The 25,527-nt window shown below is 45.8% G+C and overlaps 1 protein-coding gene across 1 annotated transcript; it reads right to left on the bottom strand.

Annotated features, from left to right (window-relative positions):
• Positions 1-6,286: 6,286 nt before the first annotated feature.
• LOC124027092 (limbic system-associated membrane protein-like) lies at positions 6,287-10,226 on the bottom strand. The gene is made up of 3 exons (XM_046339638.1): positions 10,090-10,226; positions 9,634-9,894; positions 6,287-6,691 (listed from the first exon to the last, which is right to left on the bottom strand). Exons 1-3 carry the CDS (start codon positions 10,163-10,165, stop codon positions 6,498-6,500), a joined length of 531 nt encoding a protein of 176 aa, XP_046195594.1. The 5' UTR covers positions 10,166-10,226; the 3' UTR covers positions 6,287-6,497.
• Positions 10,227-25,527: the final 15,301 nt, after the last annotated feature.

Genomic DNA, 25,527 nt, shown 5'->3' with positions numbered 1-25,527 from the left:
TATAAGGGCAGTGAGGGGGAGCCCTCCTCCTCTCTCTCTCCTGCTTCTATAAGGGCAGTGAGGGGGAGCCCTCCTCCTCCTCCTCCTCCCTCTCCTGCTTCTATAAGGGCAGTGGGGGGGGAGCCCTCCTCCTCTCTCTCTCCTGCTTCTATAAGGGCAGTGAGGGGGAGCCCTCCTCCTCCTCCTCCTCTCTCTCCTGCTTCTATAAGGGCAGTGAAGGGGGAGCCCTCCTCCTCCTCCTCTCTCTCTCCTGCTTCTCTAAGGGCAGTGAGGGGGGAGCCCTCCTCCTCCTCCTCTCTCTCCTGCTTTTCTAAGGGCAGTGAGGGGAGCCCTCCTCCTCCTCCTCTCTCTCCTGCTTTTCTAAGGGCAGTGAGGGGGAGCCCTCATCCTGCTCCTCTCTCTCCTGCTTTTCTAAGGGCAGTGAGGGGGGAGCCCTCCTCCTCCTCCTCTCTCTCCTGCTTTTCTAAGGGCAGTGAGGGGGAGCCCTCCTCCTGCTCCTCTCTCTCCTGCTTCTCTAAGGGCAGTGAGGGGGAGCCCTCCTCCTCCTCCTCTCTCTCCTGCTTCTAAGGGCAGTGAGGGGGGGGAGCCCCTCCTCCTCCTCCTCTCTCTCTCTGCTTTTCTAAGGGCAGTGAGGGGGTGCTCTCCTCCTCCTCCTCCTCTCTCTCTCTCCTGCTTCTAAGTGTAGGTTCCTGTCGGTGAGGAGCGTTGTTCTGTTACTTCCCGAGACAAGAAACATAGTAATATTTATGTGTGACAGTAAAGGCAAAAGAGAGTGAGTGAGTGAGTGAGTGAGTGAGTGAGTGAGTGAGTGAGTGAGTGAGTGAGTGAGTGAGTGAGTGAGTGAGTGAGTGAGTGAGTGAGTGAGAAGGGGAGAGGGAGATGGGGGGAGAGAGGGAGACGGGCAGAGAAAGAGAGAGACCCAAATAAGGACAGTTGTGAAAATAGAGAACTGTCCGATTCTTCTCTGTGCCACCAGGCGTCTCTCACCACAAACACACACTGTCTGTCTAGTGAGCCCATTCTATTGAAAGGTAACAGGTTACTTACCCAAATTACTTTAGTTTCTGTGTTTTGTTTAACCATCTCTCACTCTCACCACAAACACACACTGTCTGTCTAGTGAGCCCATTCTATTGAAAGGTAACAGGTTACTTACCCAAATTACTTTAGTTTCTGTGTTTTGTTTAACCATCTCTCACTCTCACCACAAACACACACTGTCTGTCTAGTGAGCCCATTCTATTGAAAGGTAACAGGTTACTTACCCAAATTACTTTAGTTTCTGTGTTTTGTTTAACCATCTCTCTCACACACACACGCCTCAGTTCATCATGGCATGGACTCTACAGTACAAGGTGTCGTGTTGTGGGCTATGCCAGATTTAGTGATATGACATGCTATTCTATTAAATCCTTTCTCCGTAAATAAAATGGGGTGTCCGTCTACTCAGTGACACTCACAGAACACAACTGTGAAGAGTTTAGGCAAATGTTAGCGTTGTAGCTCTTATCCCGGGACTGTGACTGTGTGAAATCACCTCCCCAGTCAGCCTGTTGTGTGTAGTGACATTCACATCTCCCCAGTCAGCCTGTTGTGTGTGTAATGACATTCACATCTCCCCAGTCAGCCTGTTGTGTGTAGTGACATTCACATCTCCCCAGTCAGCCTGTTGTGTGTATTGACATTCACATCTCCCCAGTCAGCCTGTTGTGTGTATAATGACATTCACATCTCCCTAGTCAGCCTGTTGTGTGTAATGACATTCACATCTCCCTAGTCAGCCTGTTGTGTGTAATGACATTCACATCTCCCCAGTCAGCCTGTTGTGTGTGTTGACATTCACATCTCCCCAGTCAGCCTGTTGTGTGTATTGACATTCACATCTCCCCAGTCAGCCTGTTGTGTGTATTGACATTCACATCTCCCCAGTCAGCTTGTTGTGTGTGTATTGACATTCACATTGCCCTGTACAGCTTTACTTCAGGATTGGGGATCAATGAAATGGGGTCTCAGTCGACTCAATCAATACCCAATATATATGTTTTCCCAACATCCTCCTCAGAGTTATCAGACTCCAAAACATCCACACAGTATTGTTTTTCCTCTGGAATAGTGTTCAATACACAGTAGGTGTATATACAGTAGGTGTATGTATATACAGTAGGTGTATATACAGTAGGTGTATATACAGTAGGTGTATATACAGGAGGTGTATATACAGGAGGTGTATATACAGTAGGTGTATATACAGGAGGTGTATATACAGGAGGTTGACAATAGATGTGTCTCTATTCACAGTGGTTTCAGAGTCCCACAATAAGAGCTACGATGTTCCCTGGGTGTCACTGAGTAGACTGATACCCCATGTCATTGATCCACAATTTATAGTTAAGGCTGTACAGTGAAATAAGTATGTCCCCCAATGCAATTCTAAAGTCTAATACATCCAGTGTGATTAAAACAGATTTTTGTCAAATTAACAAATAGTATTTTGTTGACTTTATATAACATTCTAACCTCGTTTAGCATGATCTATTCAATTACGGCACAATTCCACTATTTGTATTCATTTGCATCACCGTCAATTACATACTTTTATTTTGATGGCTAACCGCAAAGTCCACTATTTAGCTAATCCTTACTGTGGCTCGCTTCACATAGATGGGTCCGACCACCATTAATCAAATAAAAACTGTCTTATAAATTAGGGTTCTTTTTAGATGATGACACCGAGCTAACTATATAGCTAGGTGTCATCATCTAAAAATAATACCTAGCTAACTATATAGCTACTGAAACAGATTATGTCGTTTTGCTATGTTTTTGGGGAAGAACATTGTTTGCATCCATGAGCGAGCTAGCTTTTATTTATGACCTGCACTGTAGGTGCGCGAGACAACTTTACCAGCATCAAAACAATACGTAACGATGAACCGCTGGGACATATGAAATACAAGTGATTGTGTAATTAATGTGTAATAACTACGTTAAAAAAAATATGAACGCATTTTCAGGTCCTGATTGGTCAACAAGCTCATTTGAAACGTCAAATAGTGTTAATTGACACGTCAAATGGCGTTCATTGACACGTCAAATAGTGTTAATTGACACGTCAAAAAGTGTTATTTGACATGTATATTTTTTTGGCATGCAAAGACCCAAACGGCGTTTCATATATTTGGCCAGCCTAGGCAGAGCTGTTAAAAAAAAATCTATATGTATCCCTAAAGGTTTTTAGGTAAAATAGCCCAATCAAAACGGAAAGCTCCTTGAACGTGGGAATATGCCAGGCCTATTGGGCCAAAATCAATTATGGCCTATTGTATAAATAATAGAACGAAAATGAACGAAATGTTTATGCGTATGTAACCTACCAGTTTAGCACCATACCAGCAGGTGGCACCCGGTATGTAACCTACCAGTTTAGCACCATACCAGCAGGTAGCACCCGGTATGTAACCTACCAGTTTAGCACCATACCAGCAGGTGGCACCCGGTATGTAACCTACCAGTTTAGCACCATACCAGCAGGTAGCACCCGGTATATAACCTACCAGTTTAGCACCATACCAGCAGGTGGCACCCGGTATGTAACCTACCAGTTTAGCACCATACCAGCAGGTGGCACCCGGTATGTAACCTACCAGTTTAGCACCATACCAGCAGGTGGCACCCGGTATGTAACCTACCAGTTTAGCACCATACCAGCAGGTAGCACCCGGTATATAACCTACCAGTTTAGCACCATACCAGCAGGTGGCACCCGGTATGTAACCTACCAGTTTAGCACCATACCAGCAGGTGGCACCCGGTATGTAACCTACCAGTTTAGCACCATACCAGCAGGTGGCACCCGGTATGTAACCTACCAGTTTAGCACCATACCAGCAGGTGGCACCCGGTATGTAACCTACCAGTTTAGCACCATACCAGCAGGTGGCACCGGTATGTAACCTACCAGTTTAGCACCATACCAGCAGGTGGCACCCGGTATGTAACCTACCAGTTTAGCACCATACCAGCAGGTGGCACCCGGTATGTAACCTACCAGTTTAGCACCATACCAGCAGGTGGCACCCGGTATGTAACCTACCAGTTTAGCACCATACCAGCAGGTGGCACCTGGTATATAACCTACCAGTTTAGCACCATACCAGCAGGTGGCACCGGTATGTAACCTACCAGTTTAGCACCATACCAGCAGGTGGCACCCGGTATATAACCTACCAGTTTAGCACCATACCAGCAGGTGGCACCCGGTATATAACCTACCAGTTTAGCACCATACCAGCAGGTGGCACCCGGTATATAACCTACCAGTTTAGCACCATACCAGCAGGTGGCACCCGTATATAACCTACCAGTTTAGCACCATACCAGCAGGTGGCACCAGGTATATAACCTACCAGTTTAGCACCATACCAGCAGGTGGCACCGGTATATAACCTACCAGTTTAGCACCATACCAGCAGGTGGCACCTGGTATATAACCTACCAGTTTAGCACCATACCAGCAGGTGGCACCAGGTATATAACCTACCAGTTTAGCACCATACCAGCAGGTGGCACCGGTATATAACCTACCAGTTTAGCACCATACCAGCAGGTGGCACCAGGTATATAACCTACCAGTTTAGCACCATACCAGCAGGTACCAGTTTAGCACCACCAGCTGGTATATAACCTACCAGTTTAGCACCATACCAGCAGGTGGCACCCGGCATATAACCTACCAGTTTAGCACCATACCAGCAGGTGGCACCCGGTATGTAACCTACCAGTTTAGCACCATACCAGCAGGTGGCACCAGGTATATAACCTACCAGTTTAGCACCATACCAGCAGGTGGCACCAGGTATATAACCTACCAGTTTAGCACCATACCAGCAGGTGGCACCCGGTATATAACCTACCAGTTTAGCACCATACCAGCAGGTGGCACCCGGTATATAACCTACCAGTTTAGCACCATACCAGCAGGTGGCACCAGGTATATAACCTACCAGTTTAGCACCATACCAGCAGGTGGCACCCAGTTTAGCACCATACCAGCAGGCATATAACCTACCAGTTTAGCACCATACCAGCAGGTGGCACCCGGTATATAACCTACCAGTTTAGCACCATACCAGCAGGTGGCACCCGGTATATAACCTACCAGTTTAGCACCATACCAGCAGGTGGCATCCTTACACATAACAGTCACTACACTCCCTCTCTTGCTCTTGGTCCTCATATTTGTAAGTCACCTTGATTTAGCACCTGTGTGTTTAATCCGTTTCTTTATAAAACATATTTAGTGAACTCCATGACAGTAGCTAAAGCAAGGGTCTATTAGCAGCACACACGTAGACTACAAATGCATGCTGGCCGGGCGCGCTCAGCTGAAGTGAGTGCTTCTGGAGCGAAATTGGAGAAGACCGACGCTCCAGCCTTTGGGAATCTCGATCCACGATCCAGTCAAATTGAGCTCTGCTCCGCTTCAGCATCGCTTCACATACTCTGGTCCATAACAGGCTACTGCGTTGCACTGGTAAATGCTTCACAATGTATTTCTTTGTAGGCTAGAGCCTGGAAATAATTTAAATAATCTAACCTAAATAATTCATTTTGGTTCCTTTCAGGCTCCTGACCAACTTAGTGTTTATATGCTGTTTAATATGACATGTAGCCTATTATGAAATTGGGTCCGGTCTAAAGGCACTGCATCTCAGTGATAGAAGCGCCACTACAGACCTGGTTCGATTCCAGGCTGTATCACAACCGGCAGTGGTTGCGCACAATTGGCCCAGCGTTATCCGGGTTTGTAGTAAGAATGTGTTCTTAACTCAAATCAAATGTATTTATATAGCTCTTCGACATCAGCTGATATCTCAAAGTGCTGTACAGAAACCCAGCCTAAAACCCCCAAACAGCAAGCAATGCAGGTGTAGAAGCACGGTGGCTAGGAAAACTCCCCTTAACTGACTTGACAAGTTAAATAAAGTTTACAAATACCATTTTTTTTAAATCATGTTCATCATTTCATGTTTATTCAAATACCTTTCATTCACATCCATATTGTTTAGTTTCAATACCCAAAAACAATTGGTAGGTCCAGGTAGTCAAAAAAATAGATTAAATTGTGATTTAAATTGTGATAAAAATGAATGGAGCGATTTTGGAGCAGTGTGTTTTTTTTTCTGTGAGGGAGCGGTAGCCTCTGACCCCAACCCCTCCTCTACATAAAGGACGTGGAGAGCCACACCCACTCATCAGGATTCCACATGCTCTGACCCCAACCCCCTCCTCTACATAAAGGACGTGGAGAGCCACACCCACTCATCAGGATTCCACATGCTCTGACCCCAACCCCTCCTCTACATAAAGGACGTGGAGAGCCACACCCACTCATCAGGATTCCACATGCTCTGACCCCAACCCCTCCTCTACATAAAGGAAGTGGAGAGCCACACCCACTCATCAGGATTCCACATGCTCTGACCCCAACCCCTCCTCTACATAAAGGACTGGTCCATTCCGTTGTGTTGCACCACGTGTTTGTTCTTGTGTCGTCGTGGCAACATGTCTTTCAGCTGGTAGTGGCCCATGCGCCTGTGTTTATAGTAAGAGGAGTAGGTGAAACAGGAGACAACCAAGAGGATCACCACCACAGCTGCAGCCAGCCCTGCAAAGATGGGCAGGTAGTCCACTAGAGGGCAGGAGAGTAGAGGGGAGGGAGAGGGAGATGCAGAGGGAGGAGGAGGAGGGAGGAGGAGGAGGAGAGGAGGAGGAGGAGGAGGAGAGAGGAGGAGAGAGGAGGAGGAGGAGGAGGAGGAGGAGGAGGAGGAGGAGGAGGAGGAGGAGGAGGAGGGGAGGAGGAGGAGGAGGAGGAGGAGGAGGAGGAGAGGAGGAGGAGGAGAGGAGGAGGACACTTTATGTTCCAGCCTTATTCTAAAATGGATTCAATAAAAAAATACCCTCATCAATCTACACACAATACCCCATAATGACAAAGCGAAAACAGTTTAAATATATGTTTTAATACTTATTAAAAATGAAAAACAGAAATACCTTATTTACATAAGTATTTGGACACTTTGCTATGAGACTCGAAATTGAACTCAGGTGCATCCTGTTTCCATTGATCATCCTTTAGCCGTTTCTACAACTTGATTGGAGTCTACCTGTGGTAAATTCAATTGATTGGACATGATTGGGAAAGGCACACACCTGTCTATGTAACGTCCCACTGTTGACAGTGAATGTCAGAGCAATAACCAAGCCACGAGGTCAAAGGAATTCTCCATTGAGCGCCGAGATGTGATTGTGTCACGGCACAGATCTGGGGAAGGGTACCAAAGAATATCTGCAGCATTGAAGGTCCCCAAGAACACAGTGGCCTCCATCATTCCTAAATGGAAGAATTTGGAACCACCAAGACTCTTCCAAGAGCTGGCCGCCCGGCCAAACTGAGCAATCAGAGGAGAAGGGCCTTGGTTGGGGAGTTTAACCAAGAACCCAATCGTCACTCTGAAAAAGCCCTAGAATTCCTCTGTGGAGATGGGAGAACCTTCCAGAAGGACAACCATCTCTGCAGAACTCCACCAATCAGGCCTTGTAAACATGTGTTGTCTGAATGCAGATGTATTGACCCTCTGGGCGGAATAAACTTGGTTGAACTTTCATAAATGTTCGTTGAGTTTTTCACTCTGAGATTTAGAGCCTAACAATTCGAACCAGAGACTGTAGTGACGCTTTTTGCACTGAGATGCTGTGCCTTAGACCGCTGCACCACTCGGGAGCCCAAATACAGGTGTGCCAAGCTTGTACCGTCATACTCAAGAAGACTCGGGCTGTAATCTCTGCCAAAGGTGCTTCAACAAAGTACTGAGTAAAGGTTCTGAATACTTACGTGAATGTGATAACATTTTGTATTTATTATAAATTTGCAAAAATGTCTAAAAACCTGTTTTTGCTTTGTCATTATGGGGTATTCTGGGTAGATTGATGAGGTGGGGGAAACAATTGAATCAATTTTAGAATATGGCTGTAAAGTGACACAATTTGGAAAAAGTCAAGGGGTCTGAATACTTTCCACGCAACCAACCAATCAGTCAATGAACCACCCAACCAATCAACCATCCAACCAATCATCCATCCAACCAACCAGTCATTCAATGATCCATCCAACCAATCATCCATCCAACCAACCAGTCATTCAATGAACCACCCAACCAATCAACCATTCATCCAACCAGTCATTCAATGATCCATCCAACCAATCAACCATTCATCCAACCAATCAACCATCCAACCAATCAACCATCCATCCATTCAACCAATCAACCATCCAACCAATCATCTATCCAACCAACCAACCAACCAACCAATCATTCAATGAACCACCCAACCAATCATCCATCCAACCAACCAGTCATTCAATGATCCATCCAACCAATCAACCATTCATCCAACCAATCAACCATCCAACCAATCAACCATCCATCCATTCAACCAATCAACCATCCAACCAATCATCTATCCAACCAACCAACCAATCATTCAATGAACCACCCAACCAATCATCCATCCAACCAACCAGTCATTCAATGATCCATCCAACCAATCAACCATTCATCCAACCAATCAACCATCCAACCAATCATCCATCCAACCAACCAATCATTCAATGATCCATCCAACCAATCATCCATCCAACCAACCAGTCATTCAATGAACCACCCAACCAATCAACCATTCATCCAACCAATCAACCATCCAACAAATCAACCATCCAACCAATCATCCATCCAACCTACCAATCATTCAATGATCCATCCAACCAATCATCCATCCAACCAACCAGTCATTCAATGATCCATCCAACCAATCAACCATCCAACCAATCAACCATCCAACCAATCATCCATCCAACCAATCATCCATCCAACCAACCAGTCATTCAATGATCCATCCAACCAATCAACCATCCAACCAATCAACCATCCAACCAATCATCCATCCAACCAACCAATCAGTCAATGATCCATCCAACCAATCAACCATCCAACCAATCAACCATCCAACCAATCATCCATCCAACCAACCAATCAGTCAATGAACCACCCAACCAATCAACCATCCAACCAATCATCTATCCATCCAACCAATCATCTATCCACCCAACCAATCATCCATCCAACCAATCATCTATCCAACCAACCAACCAATCAGTCAATGAACCACCCAACCAATCAACCATCCAACCAATCATCCATCCAACCAACCAATCAGTCAATGAACCACCCAACCAATCAACCATCCAACCAATCATCTATCCAACCAACCAGTCATTCAATGAACCACCCAACCAATCAACCATCCAACCAATCATCTATCCAACCAACCAGTCATTCAATGAACCACCCAACCAATCATCCATCCAACCAATCATCCATCCAACCAACCAGTCATTCAATGATCCATCCAACCAATCAACCATCCAACCAATCAACCATCCAACCAATCATCTATCCAACCAACCAATCATTCAATGAACCACCCAACCAATCAACCATCCAACCAATCATCCATCCAACCCACCAACCATCCAACCAATCATCCATCCAACCAATCAACCATCTGTCTCACCTGTGACCTCCACGTTAACAGTACAGGTGCTGTTTCCCAGGAGGTTTCTGGCGATGCAGGTGTAATCTCCAGAGTGAGACTTGGCAATGTTGGTGATGGTCACTACGGATCTCTCTTCCATGGGGTTGGGGTCGGCTTGGGAGAGCAACCAATCGTACGAGGGGGCAGGGTTACCTTTTGCACTACAGTTAAGTGATAGGGTGTCACCCTCCGTGATGCTCATGGAGAAACATCCAGGACTCATAGTGATCTGAGGCTTGTCTGGGGGGGGGATGAAACAAGCGATAAAGAGAGATGAGAAACAAGTTGATTAATGAGCGATAAAGAGAGATGAGAAACAAGTTGATTAATGAGAGAAAATGAAGTGAAAACAGCATCTGTCAACGTCATGACTCGTCTGGTGTCTAACTAACTGTTGTACTAAATGTGTGTAGACAGAGAACCAGAAGGACTCACAGTGCACGTTGGTGTTGAGGCGGTTTGAGTCCATTACAGGAGGAGGTTGGGGTCCCTCTGGTCCCAGATCCAACATGGCTGAACACAACAACTGGGCCCCGTCGTCAACACTAGTGGGGGAGAACTGCAGGGAATAGCTCACACCGGTTCCCTAGTGTCATTGTTCAATTGTTGAATGTTGTTGTTCAGTGGTTGTGTGTATAACACTGTCCGTTCACCATTGGTAGAGACTTTGTAGAAGGTCACCGTGAGTCTCCCAATAGGAGCGATGTTCTGGACAAGACACTGCAGCAGGTACTGATCCCCCTCAACCATCGGATCAGGGTACTTCCTGTAGCTGATGGAGACACGGTCTGGAAGCTCTGTGGAGGAAGGGAAACACACAGTGTTTAACACTGCAGAGCCATAGTAAGAATACATTCAGAAACACCAGAGAAGATAAGATAAGAGAGAGGTCACTCACTATAAACTGTGATGTTCAGCTGTTCCTGACACAGGCCTCCGTCTGTGTAGCATGTAGGTTTGATATTCCAGTCAGTCACACTGTCAAATCAAATGGAATATTTAAAGTGCATTTAAAATAAATCAAAAATAGAAGCCAGAACTGTCTAAAACAGTAAAAACCATTCATTAAAGGCTTTTCTAACACGTTTTTAACAAGTTTTAAAAGTCTCATCTGTGTCTGCCTCTCTCACCTGTCCACCCTCCAGCGTAGGATCTTCACCTTGTTGTCTGTTAGACCAACCCCTCCCTGGGTGGCTTCCCAGGCCATCTCTACAGGGATATCTGAGCTGCAGTTAGAGGAGGCTGGGTCTCCATGCTTCACCACCAGCCTGGCAGGACTGACCACCAGGCACTCAGCATCTGGAAGACCAAGGACAAGTGAAAACTTTATTGTTCTGTTATTGTTGATTTTATTGTTCAAACCAAACAGGACGATATTATTGTCTCATGTTTATATCTATCTGTATGGTAATCAACTACATGTTACACTCCATAACCCAGAAGTTGCCACACACACACACACACACACACACACACACACACACACACACACACACACACACACACACACACACACACACACACACACACACACACACACACACACACACACACACACACACACACAGTACATCTCCCGTACTAGCAGACCCCATGCTTCTAATGACCTCTAGTTATCACTATGGCAACACAGACAACATCTGGACCCTCCTCTTCCTGCCATTGTGCTCTGTGACGCCTAACACACACACACACACACACACACACACACACACACACACACACACACACACACACACACACACACACACACACACACACAGACACACAGACACACACACTGGCCTACAGCCAGATCCACACAGAATCTTTGGACTCCAAATACTATTTCACTCTGCCCTAATAAGTACCACGAAACACACAGGCTTTCCAATTGATCAATTGATCAATTTCAAAATACCTCATATTAAATAAATAAAGTACTAAAATAGAAAAACGAAACAGAAAAACACCTAAGCTATTCGGAGTCGATTGCCTCAATCTAATTGGTGTAGTAATAACATCCCCATCAAAATATGTCTGTTGAAGCTGTTGTTATGTGTGTGCTGCGTCTCAGTCTACTGCATCCGCCTTTTGTCGTCATTCTGCATCTGCTGTGGAAAGAGGCAGAGCTACAGTGTAACGATGAGACTCTCGCGAATATGAATGTGTTCCCCGTTCTGCTCTACGACCCTCACAAACCCCACGGGACTCGTCTGAAGTCGGTACCGCCGATGTGCCAACTTCCGTCTGTGGCGTCCGAACCTCTTGGTAAACAAACTACTGTGACATCACTATGGAAACGGGAAAGGTAAAAATAAATACATTGCGGTGTCCCCCCCCCCAAAAAAATGGGTTAAATATGTGTCAAAGCTAAATATATATTCGCTTTTAAGTATTTTTTGGGGGGGATACTAACAGGAATCCTGAAATCAAATAGTTAAATGATCAATGGTACGATCATCTTAGAACAATTCCCGATGTAATCTCAGTAGAATGTAATTTACCAAGCACCTGTATCACAACATTGTACTAGACCAGAAGTCTAATTTACCAAGCACCTGTATCACAACATTGTACTAGACCAGAAGTCTAATTCACCAAGCACCTGTATCACAACATTGTACTAGACCAGAAGTCTAAGTCTAATTCACCAAGCACCTGTATCACAACATTGTACTAGACCAGAAGTCTAATTTACCAAGCATCACAACATTGTACTAGACCAGAAGTCTAATTCACCAAGCACCTGTATCACAACATTGTACTAGACCAGAAGTCTAATTCACCAAGCACCTGTATCACAACATTGTACTAGACCAGAAGTCTAATTCACCAAGCACCTGTATCACAACGTTGTACTAGACCAGAAGTCTAACATTTACTAGACCAAGTCTAATTCACCAAGCACCTGTATCACAACATTGTACTAGAGTCAGAAGTCTAACTTACCGGTGAAGTCACAATACAGAGACAATAATGAAACAAGTGTTACAATCTCCATTCCCGTAATAATCCCTGAGCGTCCCTCAGTGAAGGACACTGTATTCTGTTAGGCGTTTTGACTGGAAACTCCCCAACGATCCGCCCTCTCTTTCTCTCTCTCTCTCTCTCTCTCTCTCTCTCTCTCTCTCTCTCTCTCTCTCTCTCTCTCTCTCTCTCTCTCTCTCTCTCTCTCTCTCTCTCTCTCTCTCTCTCTCTCTCTCTCTCTCTCTCTCTCTCTCTCTCTCTCTCTCTCTCTCTCTCTCTCTCTCTCTCTCTCTCTCTCTCTCTCTCTCAATGAGGGAGAGAGGATGGGGGTGGGGAGGATGGGGGGTGGGGTGGGGCGGGGTGTAGTAGGTTCCTGTCGGTGTCATTGGTTTGGAATTTCCTAAAAAGCTCAAGAAAATTTTGTTCTGTTCCTCCCCTATTTCTGTGTGACATTACAGGCTACAGAGAGGTGAGTGAAAGACAGAGAGAGAAATGGAGAGGGAGATGGGGGAGAGAGAGGGAGATGGGGGAGAGAGAGGGAGATGGGGGAGAGAGAGGGAGATGGGAGAGAGAGAGAGGGTGATCGGGGAGAGAGAGGGAGATGGGAGAGAGAGAGAGAGAGAGAGAGAGGGAGATGGGGGAGAGAGAGACCCAAATAAGGACAGTAGTGTATAATGGTGTATTAGAAATAGAAAACTGTTTTGATTTATTCTCTGTGCCACCAGGCGTCTCTCACCACAAACACACACAGTGTCTCATCTGATGAGCCCATTCTATTGAAAGGGAGCAGGTTACTTACCCAAATGACTTTAGTTTCTGTGTTTTTTTAACCAGAGTTCTACACTGAGTTTACCAAAACCCAGCAGCATTGCAGTTCTTGACATGAACCGGTGTGTCTGGCTCCTACTAACATACTCTGTTCAAAAGCCACTTAAATAGATTTACCCATTCACCCTCTGAATGGCACACATACACAATCCATGTCTCTAATATCTCAAGGCTTTAAACATCCTGCTTTATCCTGCCCCCCCCTCTCCCTTCAACTACACTGATTGAAGTGGATTTAACAAGTGACATCAATAAGGGATCATAGATTTCACCTGGTCAGTCAATGTCATGGAAAGAGCAGGTGTTCATAATGTTTTGTACACTCAGTGTCTGTGTACAAAACGTATTGGGACAGTGACATATGTTTAGAAACGTTTAGAAATTACAGCACTTTTGATTTGAAATTATACAACGACTACGAGGTTAAACTGCAAACTGTCAGGTTTAATTTGGTGAACCGTTTAGAAATTATAGCACTATTTTTTTTACAAAGTATCACCCATTTTATGGGACCAAAAGTATTGGGACAAATTCACGTATATGTGTATTAAAGTAGTAAGTATTTGGTCCCATATTCCGAGTACCAGATGATCACATAAAGCTCATGACTCTACAATCTTGTTGGATACATTTGCTGTTTGTTTTGATTGTTTCAGATGATTTTGGACCCAATAGAAATCACTGGTAAATAGTGTGTTGTGTCACGTTAGAGTCTCTTTTATTATAAATAAGAATATAATATGTTTCTAAACACTTCTACATTCATGTGGATGCGACCGTGATTATGGAGAGTGAGAAGGTTACAGACCCACAAATATCATACCCCCAAGACATGCTAAACTCTCACCATTATAATAACAGGGGAGGTTAGCATTTCATATCATATACCTCCAAGACATGCTAACCTCTCACCATTACAATAACAGGGAGGGTAGCATTATTGGGCAGTATGATATTTGTGTGCCAGAGAGCTAAACAGAACTGAGGAAGTTGATTAGATCTTAACACACACAACATTCCTGAACTACCTCTCTGTAATGTCAGCCCTCCTCCTCCTCTTATACTTGTCCCAAATGGCACACTATTCCCTATATAGTGCACTACGTTTGACCAGTGGCGTTGCACTACATAGGGAATAGGGTGCTGTTTGGGACCTTTATTCCAGGAGTTTATAATGTCTCTGTTAATGGTGCATTCAAGTAGTGTTCAGTCAGATTCTCAGATGTACCTCTCCCTCCCTCTGCCCTCTCTATCTCCCTCTCTTCGCCCTCCCTCCCTCCATCTGCCCTCTCTATCTCCCTCTCTATCTCCCTCCCTCTGCCCTCTCTATCTCCCTCTCCATCTCCCTCTCTATCTCCCTCTCTATCTCCCTCTCTATCTCCCTCTCTATCTCCCTCTCTATCTCCCTCTCTTCGCCCTCCCTCCCTCCATCTGCCCTCTCTATCTCCCTCTCTATCTCCCTCCCTCTGCCCTCTCTATCTCCCTCTCTATCTCCCTCTCCATCTCCCTCTCTATCTCCCTCTCTTCGCCCTCCATCTGCCCTCTCTATCTCCTCTCTATCTCCCTCCCTCTGCCCTCTCTATCTCCCTCCCTCTGCCCTCTCTATCTCCCTCCCTCTGCCCTCTCTATCTCCCTCTCTTCGCCCTCTCTCCCTCCCTCTGCCCTCTCTATCTCCCTCTCTTCGCCCTCCCTCCCTCCATCTGCCCTCTCCCTCCCTCTGCCCTCTCCATCTCCCTCTCTATCTCCCTCTCTATCTCCCTCTGCCCTCCCTATCTCCCTCTGCCATCTCTATCTCCCTCTCTTCGCCCTCCCTCCCTCCATCTGCCCTCTCCATCTCCCTCTCTATCTCCCTCCCTCTGCCCTCTCTATCTCCCTCTCTATCTCCCTCCATCTGCCCTCTCTATCTCCCTCTCTATCTCCCTCGCTCTGCCCTCTCTATCTCCCTCTCTTCGCCCTCCCTCCATCTGCCCTCTCCCTCCCTCTGCCCTCTCCATCTCCCTCTCTATCTCCCTCCATCTGCCCTCTCTATCTCCCTCTCTATCTCCCTCGCTCTGCCCTCTCTATCTCCCTCTCTTCGCCCTCCCTCCCTCCATCTGCCCTCTCCCTCCCTCTGCCCTCTCCATCTCCCTCTCTATCTCCCTCTGCCCTCCCTCCCTCCACCTGCCCTCTCTCCCTCCCTCCATCCCTCTGCCCTCTCTCCCTCACTCCCTCTGCTCTCTCTATCTCCCTCTCTATCTCCCTCGCTCTGCCCTCTCTATCTCCCTCTCTTCGCCCTCCCTCCCTCCATCTGCCCTCTCTCCCTCCCTCTGCCCTCTCCATCTCCCTCTCTATCTCCCTCTGCCCTCCCTCCCTCCACCTGCCCTCTCTCCCTCCCTCCATCCCTCTGCCCTCTCTCCCTCACTCCCTCTGCCCTCTCCTCCCTCCCTCTCTCCATCAATCCATCTGCCCTCTCTCCCTCCCTCTCTCCATCAATCCATCTGCCCTCTCTCCCTCCCTCTCTCCCTCAATCCATCTGCCCTCCCTCTCTCCCTCAATCCCTCTGCCCTCTCTCCCTCTCTCTCTCCCTCTCTCCATCAATCCATCTGCCCTCTCTCCCTCCCTCCCTCCCTCTCTCCATCAATCCATCTGCCCTCTCTCCCTCCCTCTCTTCCTCAATCCATCTGCCCTCCCTCCCTCTATCCCTCTGCCCTCTCTCCCTCAATCCCTCTGCCCTCTCTCCCTCTCTCTCTCCATCAATCCCTCTGCCCTCTCTCCCTCCCTCTCTCCCTCAATCCATCTGCCCTCTCTCCCTCTCTCTCTCCCTCAATCCCTCTGCCCTCTCTCCCTCCCTCTCTCCATCAATCCCTCTGCCCTCTCTCCCTCTCTCTCTCCCTCAATCCCTCTGCCCTCTCTCCCTCTCTCTCTCCATCAATCCCTCTGCCCTCTCTCTCCTCCCTCTCTCCATCAATCCCTCTGCCCTCTCTCCCCTCTCTCTCCATCAATCCTCTGCCCTCTCTCCCTCTCTCTCTCCATCAATCCCCTCTGCCCTCTCTCCCTCTCTCTCTCCATCAATCCCTCTGCCCTCTCTCCCTCTCTCTCTCCATCAATCCCTCTGCCCTCTCTCCCTCTCTCTCTCCATCAATCCCTCTGCCCTCTCTCCCTCCCTCTCTCCATCAATCCCTCTGCCCTCTCTCCCTCCCTCTCTCCCTCAATCCATCTGCCCTCTCTCCCTCTCTCTCTCCTCAATCCCTCTGCCCTCTCTCCCTCCCTCTCTCCATCAATCCCTCTGCCCTCTCTCCCTCTCTCTCCCTCAATCCCTCTGCCCTCTCTCCCTCTCTCTCTCCATCAATCCCTCTGCCCTCTCTCCCTCCCTCTCTCCATCAATCCCTCTGCCCTCTCTCCCTCTCTCTCTCCCTCAATCCCTCTGCCCTCTCTCCCTCTCTCTCTCCATCAATCCCTCTGCCCTCTCTCCCTCCCTCTCTCCATCAATCCCTCTGCCCTCTCTCCCTCTCTCTCTCCATCAATCCCTCTGCCCTCTCTCCCTCTCTCTCTCCATCAATCCCTCTGCCCTCTCTCCCTCCCTCTCTCCATCAATCCCTCTGCCCTCTCTCCCTCCCTCCATCAATCCCTCCTCTCTCTCTCCATCAATCCCTCTGCCCTCTCTCCCTCTCTCTCTCCATCAATCCCTCTGCCCTCTCTCCCTCCTCTCTCTCCATCAATCCCTCTGCCCTCTCTCCCTCCCTCTCTCCATCAATCCCTCTGCCCTCTCTCCCTCCCTCTCTCTCTCCATCAATCCCTCTGCCATCCTCTCCCTCTCTCTCCATCAATCCCTCTGCCCTCTCTCCCTCCCTCTCTCCATCAATCCCTCTGCCCTCTCTCCCTCCCTCCTCTCCCTCTCTCTCTCCATCAATCCCTCTGCCCTCTCTCCCTCTCTCTCTCCATCAATCCCTCTGCCCTCTCTCCCTCCCTCTCTCCATCAATCCCTCTGCCCTCTCTCCCTCAATCCCTCTGCCCTCTCTCCCTCAATCCCTCTGCCCTCTCTCCCTCAATCCTCTGCCATCAATCCTCTCCCTCTCTCTCTCCATCAATCCCTCTGCCCTCTCTCCCTCCCTCTCTCCATCAATCCCTCTGCCCTCTCCCTCTCTCCTAACTTTTTCAACCCCCTCTCTACCCCTTCCTTCTTTTTCACTCCTCCATCTCCCCCGACTCTGAGTGGTACGTGTTTACTCAGAGGAAGGGAGAGTTTCTTATCAGAAGGGAAATACAAACACACACACACAGAGTTTCTATCCATCAGAAACAACAGGACTGCTGCTGCTGGGAGAGGAGAGGCAGAGTGAGGCATGAAACAGACAAAGTTAAAGCTCTGGTTAAAAGTAGTATGTAGGGAATAGGGAGTCATTTGGGACATGAATACCCTTGGCCTTGGTACAGACTACTCTGGTTTTAAAGTAGTATGTAGGGAATAGGGAGTCATTTGGGACATGAATACCCTTGGCCTTGGTACTGACTACTCTGGTTTTAAAGTAGTATGTAGGGAATAGGAGTCATTTGGGACATGAATACACTTGGCCTTGGTACTGACTACTCTGGTTTTAAAGTAGTATGTAGGGAATAGGGAGTCATTTCGGACATGAATACCCTTGGCCTTGGTACTGACTACTCTGGTTAAAGTAGTATGTAGGGAATAGGGAGTCATTTGGGACATGAATACCCTTGGCCTTGGTACTGACTACTCTGGTTTTAAAGTAGTATGTAGGGAATAGGGAGTCATTTGGGACATGAATACCCTTGGCCTTGGTACTGACTACTCTGGTTTTAAAGTAGTATGTAGGGAATAGGGAGTCATTTGGGACATGAATACACTTGGCCTTGGTACTGACTACTCTGGTTTTAAAGCAGTATGTAGGGAATAGGGAGTCATTTCGGACATGAATACCCTTGGCCTTGGTACTGACTACTCTGGTTTTAAAGTAGTATGTAGGGAATAGGGAGCCATTTGGTACTGAGTATTGAATAACCTTGGCCTTTGGTACTGACAACTCTGGTTAAGGTAGTATGTAGGGAATAGGGAGCATGTGTGTGTGTGTGTATATATATACAGTGGGGGAAAAAGTATTTAGTCAGCCACCAATTGTGCAAGTCCTCCCACTTAAAAAGATGAGAGAGGCCTGTAATTTTAATCATAGGTACACTTCAACTATGACAGACAAAATGAGAAAAAGAAATCCAGAAATTGTAGGATTTTTAATGAATTTATTTGCAAATTATGGTGGAAAATAAGTATTTGGTCAATAACAAAAGTTTATCTCAATAATTTGTTATATACCCTTCGTTGGCAATGACGTTGGCAATGACAGAGGCCAAACATTTTCTGTAAGTCTTCACAAGGTTTTCAAACACTGTTGCTGGTATTTTGGCCCATTCCTCCATGCAGATCTCCTCTAGAGCAGTGATGTTTTGGGGCTGTTGCTGGGCAACACAGACTTTCAACTCCCTCCAAATATTTTCTATGGGGTTGAGATCTGGAGACTGGCTAGGCTACTTCAGGACCTTGAAATGCTTATTACGACACCACTCCTTCGTTGCCCGGGCGGTGTGTTTGGGATCATTGTCATGCTGAAAGACCCAGCCACGTTTCATCTTCAATGCCCTTGCTGATGGAAGGAGGTTTTCACTCAAAATCTCACGATACATGGCCCCATTCATTCTTTCCTTTACACGGATCAGTCGTCCTGGTCTCTTTGCAGAAAAACAGCCCCAAAGCATGATGTTTCCACCCCCATGCTTCACAGTAGGTATTATGTTCAATGGATGCAACTCAGCATTCTTTCTCCTCCAAACACGATGAGTTGAGTTTTTACCAAAAAAGTTCTATTTTGATTTCATCTGACCATATGACATTCTCCCAATCTTCTTCTGGATCATCCAAATGCTTTCTAGCAAACTTCAGACGGGCCTGGACATGTACTGGCTTAAGCAGGGGGACACGTCTGGCACTGCAGGATTTGAGTCCCTTGTGGCGTAGTGTGTTACTGATGGTAGGCTTGGTTACTTTTGTCCCAGCTCTCTGCAGGTCATTCACTAGGTCCCCCCGTGTGGTTCTGGGATTTTTGCTCACCGTTCTTGTGATCATTTTGACCCCACGGGGTGAGATCTTGCGTGGAGTCCCAGATCGAGGGGAGATTATCAGTGGTCTTGTATGTCTTCCATTTCCTAATAATTGCTGCCACAGTTGATTTCTTCAAACCAAGCTGCTTACCTATTGCAGATTCAGTCTTCCCAGCCTGGTGCAGGTCTACAATTTTGTTTCTGGTGTCCTTTGACAGGTCTTTGGTCTTGGCCATAGAGGAGTTTGGAGTGTGACTGTTTGAGGTTGTGGACTTTTATACTGATAACAAGTTCAAACAGGTGCCATTTATACAGGTAACGAATGGAGGACAGAGGAGCCTCTGGTGCAGGTCTATCGTGACAAACAGGTGCCATTAATACAGGTAATGAGTGGAGGACAGAGGAACCTCTGGTGCAGATCTATCGTGCCCGTAGCCGATCAAAACACGAAAAAAAACACAATTCTCTTAGACGAGATCCTAGAAATAAACACTTTTGTCACCATCTAGTGGCCGATCTTTGTAATAGCCAGACCAGAAATCATCATTCTAAATTGCACGTCTTTGCAGGTTGTCAACAGGGCAGTTCTGCTCCTCCGAAACAGTCTGTGGTCAAAAAGGTGAGTGCAATGCGAAATGCTCATCAGATGTCCAGAGACGTATAGTATAGCCACTTAAAATTCATGTTGCTTATATGTAACATGGGTTAAGTGATGCAAACCACACATTTTATGATTAAGCAATAAGGCCCGAGGGTGTGTGGTATATGGCCAATATACCACGGCTGAGGGCTGTTCTTAAAGCATGACCCAACGCAGAGTGCCTGGATAAATCAAATGTTATTTGTCACATGCGCCAAAATCCAACAGGTATATAGACTTACAGTGAAATGCTTACTTACAAGCCCTTAACCAACAATGCATTTTTAAGAAAAATAAGTGCTAAGGAAATATTTACTAAAATAAACTGAAGTAAAAAAATAATTAAAACATTTAAATAAATAAAAGAAGAAGATAGAACACAGCCCGTAGCCGTGGTATATTGGCCATATATCACACACCCTGAGACGCTTTATTGCTGTTACAAACTGGTTACTAACATAATTAGCGCAGTAAAAATAAATGTTTTGTCATACCTTTGGTATACATACGGTCTGATATACCACGGCTGTCAGCCAATCAGCAACCAGGGCTCGAAGCACCCAGTTTATAATACTTTATATAACATAGCAACACTAATAGAAATATTATTTTATAACGAATGTGTTCTCCGAATTGTATGGTTTATTACTATTAACATAAAACACTAAAACATGGACAGGTTTTATACAAACAGAGACAAACAGAGACAAACAGAGACAGAGACAAACAGAGACAAACAGAGACAGAGACAAACAGAGACAAACAGAGACATGATAAACAGAGACAGAGACAAACAGAGACATGATAAACAGAGACAGAGACAAACAGAGACAAACAGAGACGTGATAAACAGAGACAAACAGAGACAGAGACAAACAGAGACAGAGACAAACAGAGACAAACAGAGACAGAGACAAACAGAGACAAACAGAGACAAACAGAGACAGAGACAAACAGAGACAGAGACAAACAGAGACATGACAAACAGAGACAAACAGAGACAAACAGAGACAGAGACAAACAGAGACAAACAGAGACAAACAGAGACAGAGACAAACAGAGACAGAGACAAACAGAGACAGAGACAAACAGAGACAAACAGAGACAGAGACAAACAGAGACAGAGACAAACAGAGACAGAGACAAACAGAGACAGAGACAAACAGAGACGTGATAAACAGAGACAGAGACAAACAGAGACAGAGACAAACAGAGACAAACAGAGACAGAGACAGAGACAAACAGAGACAGAGACAAACAGAGACGTGATAAACAGAGACAAACAGAGACAGAGACAAACAGAGACAAACAAGACAGAGACAAACAGAGACAGAGACAGAACAGAGACAAACAGAGACAAACAGAGACAAACAGAGACAAACAGAGACAGAGACAAACAGACAAACAGAGACAAACAGAGACAAACAGAGACAGAGACAAACAGAGACAGAGACAAACAGAGACAAACAGAGACAAACAGACAAACAAACAGAGACAAACAGAGACAGAGACAAACAGAGACAAACAGAGACAAACAGAGACAAACAGAGACAGAGACAAACAGAGACAGAGACAAACAGAGACAGAGACAAACAGAGACAGAGACAAACAGAGACAGAGACAAACAGAGACAAACAGAGACAAACAGAGACAAACAGAGACAGAGACAAACAGAGACAGAGACAAACAGAGACAGAGACAAACAGAGACAAACAGAGACAGAGACAGAGACAAACAGAGACAAACAGAGACAAACAGAGACAAACAGAGACAAACAGAGACAAACAGAGACAAACAGAGACAAACAGAGACAGAGACAAACAGAGACAGAGACAAACAGAGACAAACAGAGACAAACAGAGACAAACAGAGACAGAGACAAACAGAGACAGAGACAAACAGAGACAAACAGAGACAGAGACAGAGACAGAGACAGAGACAAACAGAGACAAACAGAGACAAACAGAGACAAACAGAGACAAACAGAGACAAACAGAGACAAACAGAGACAGAGACAGAGACAGAGACAGAGACAAACAGAGACAAACAGAGACAGAGACAAACAGAGACAAACAGAGACAAACAGAGACAAACAGAGACAGAGACAGAGACAGAGACAAACAGAGACAAACAGAGACAGAGACAAACAGAGACAAACAGAGACAAACAGAGACAGAGATAAACAGAGACAAACAGAGACAGAGACAGAGACAGAGACAGAGACAAACAGAGACAGAGACAAACAGAGACAAACAGAGACAAACAGAGACAAACAGAGACAAACAGAGACAGAGACAGAGACAGAGACAGAGACAAACAGGGACAAACAGAGACAGAGACAAACAGAGACAGAGACAAACAGAGACAAACAGAGACAGAGACAGAGACAGAGACAAACAGAGACAAACAGAGACAAATAGAGACAGAGACAAACAGAGACAGAGACAAACAGAGACAGAGACAAACAGAGACAGAGACAAACAGAGACAAACAGAGACAGAGACAGAGACAAACAGAGACAGAGACAAACAGAGACAGAGACAAACAGAGACAAACAGAGACAGAGACAAACAGAGACAGAGACAAACAGAGACAAACAGAGACAAACAGAGACAGAGACAAACAGAGACAGAGACAAACAGAGACGTGAGAAACAGAGACAGAGACAAACAGAGACAGAGACAAACAGAGACAAACAGAGACAGAGACAAACAGAGACAAACAGAGACAAACAGAGACGTGATAAACAGAGACAAACAGAGACAGAGACAAACAGAGACAAACAGAGACAGAGACAAACAGAGACAGAGACAAACAGAGACAGAGACAAACAGAGACAAACAGAGACAAACAGAGACAAACAGAGACAGAGACAAACAGAGACAAACAGAGACAAACAGAGACAGAGACAAACAGAGACAGAGACAAACAGAGACAAACAGAGACAAACAGAGACAGAGACAAACAGTGACAGAGACAAACAGAGACAGAGACAAACAGAGACAAACAGAGACAAACAGAGACAAACAGAGACAGAGACAAACAGAGACAGAGACAAACAGAGACAGAGACAAACAGAGACAAACAGAGACAAACAGAGACAGAGACAAACAGAGACAAACAGAGACAGAGACAAACAGAGACAGAGACAAACAGAGACAAACAGAGACAAACAGAGACAAACAGAGACAGAAACAGAGACAAACAGAGACAGAGACAAACAGAGACAGACAGAGACAGAGACAGAGACAGAGACAAACAGAGACAAACAGAGACAGAGACAAACAGAGACAAACAGAGACAAACAGAGACAGAGACAAACAGAGACAAACAGAGACAAACAGAGACAAACAGAGACAGAGACAGAGACAGAGAAAAACAGAGACAAACAGAGACAGAGACAAACAGAGACAAACAGAGACAAACAGAGACAGAGACAGAGACAGAGACAGAGACAGAGACAAACAGGGACAAACAGAGACAAACAGAGACAAACAGAGACAGAGACAAACAGAGACAGAGACAAACAGAGACAAACAGAGACAGAGACAGAGACAGAGACAAACAGAGACAAACAGAGACAGAGACAAACAGAGACAAACAGAGACAAACAGAGACAGAGACAAACAGAGACAAACAGAGACAAACAGAGACAGAGACAGAACAGAGACAAACAGAGACAGAGACAAACAGAGACAGAGACAAACAGAGACAGAGACAAACAGAGACAGAGACAAACAGAGACAAACAGAGACAAACAGAGACAGAGACAGAGACAAACAGAGACAGAGACAAACAGAGACAAACAGAGACAGAGACAAACAGAGACAAACAGAGACAGAGACAGAGACAGAGACAAACAGAGACAAACAGAGACAAACAGAGACAAACAGAGACAGAGACAGAGACAAACAGAGACAAACAGAGACAGAGACAAACAGAGACAAACAGAGACAGAGACAGAGACAGAGACAAACAGAGACAGAGACAAACAGAGACAAACAGAGACAGAGACAAACAGAGACAAACAGAGACAAACAGAGACAGAGACAGAGACAGAGACAAACAGAGACAAACAGAGACAGAGACAGAGACAGAGACAGAGACAGAGAAAAACAGAGACAAACAGAGACAGAGACAAACAGAGACAAACAGAGACAAACAGAGACAAACAGAGACAGAGACAGAGACAAACAGAGACAAACAGAGACAGAGACAAACAGAGACAAACAGAGACAAGACAGAGACAAACAGAGACAAACAGAGACAGAGACAAACAGAGACAGAGACAAACAGAGACAAACAGAGACAAACAGAGACAGAGACAAGACAGAGACAAACAGAGACAGAGACAAACAGAGACAAACAGAGACAAACAGAGACAAACAGAGACAGAGACAGAGACAGAGACAGAGACAGAGACAAACAGAGACAAACAGAGACAAACAGAGACAAACAGAGACAGAGACAGAGACAAACAGAGACAAACAGAGACAGAGACAAACAGAGACAAACAGAGACAGAGACAGAGACAGAGACAAACAGAGACAAACAGAGACAGAGACAAGACAGAGACAAACAGAGACAGAGACAGAGACAAACAGAGACAAACAGAGACAGAGACAAACAGAGACAAACAGAGACAGAGACAGAGACAAACAGAGACAGAGACAAACAAGACAGAGACAAACAGAGACAAACAGAGACAAACAGAGACAAACAGAGACAAACAGAGACAAACAGAGACAAACAGAGACAGAGACAAACAGAGACAAACAGAGACAAACAGAGACAAACAGAGACAGAGACAAACAGAGACAGAGACAAACAGAGACAAACAGAGACAAACAGAGACAGAGACAAACAGAGACAAACAGAGACAAACAGAGACAGAGACAGAGACAGAGACAGAGACAAACAGAGACAAACAGAGACAAACAGAGACAAACAGAGACAGAGACAAACAGAGACAGAGACAAACAGTGACAGAGACAAACAGAGACAGAGACAAACAGAGACAAACAGAGACAAACAGAGACAAACAGAGACAGAGACAGAGACAGAGACAGAGACAGAGACAAACAGAGACAAACAGAGACAAACAGAGACAGAGACAAACAGAGACAAACAGAGACAGAGACAGAGACAGAGACAGAGACAAACAGAGACAAACAGAGACAAACAGAGACAAACAGAGACAAACAGAGACAGAGACAAACAGAGACAAACAGAGACAAACAGAGACAGAGACAAACAGAGACAAACAGAGACAAACAGAGACAAACAGAGACAGAGACAAACAGAGACAAACAGAGACAGAGACAGAGACAAACAGAGACAAACAGAGACAAACAGAGACAGAGACA

Source organism: Oncorhynchus gorbuscha, unplaced genomic scaffold, assembly GCF_021184085.1.
Source record: "Oncorhynchus gorbuscha isolate QuinsamMale2020 ecotype Even-year unplaced genomic scaffold, OgorEven_v1.0 Un_scaffold_2954, whole genome shotgun sequence".
Classification (NCBI taxonomy): Eukaryota; Metazoa; Chordata; class Actinopteri; order Salmoniformes; family Salmonidae; genus Oncorhynchus; species Oncorhynchus gorbuscha.
Note: the sequence above shows the minus strand (reverse complement) of the source record. Positions and strands in the feature narration are given on the sequence as shown.

Bases quoted from the DNA above. Each gene is read 5' to 3' on its own strand.
- LOC124027092 (XM_046339638.1), bottom strand. From the start codon at position 10,165: ATGTTGGATCTGGGACCAGAGGGACCCCAACCTCCTCCTGTAATGGAC. The intron at 9,895-10,089 runs GTGAGTCCTTCT...TCCCCCCCCCAG, and splicing joins CCTCAACACCAACGTGCACT to ACAAGCCTCAGATCACTATG. The intron at 6,692-9,633 runs GTGAGACAGATG...CCTGCCCTCTAG, and splicing joins TGTTAACGTGGAGGTCACAG to TGGACTACCTGCCCATCTTT.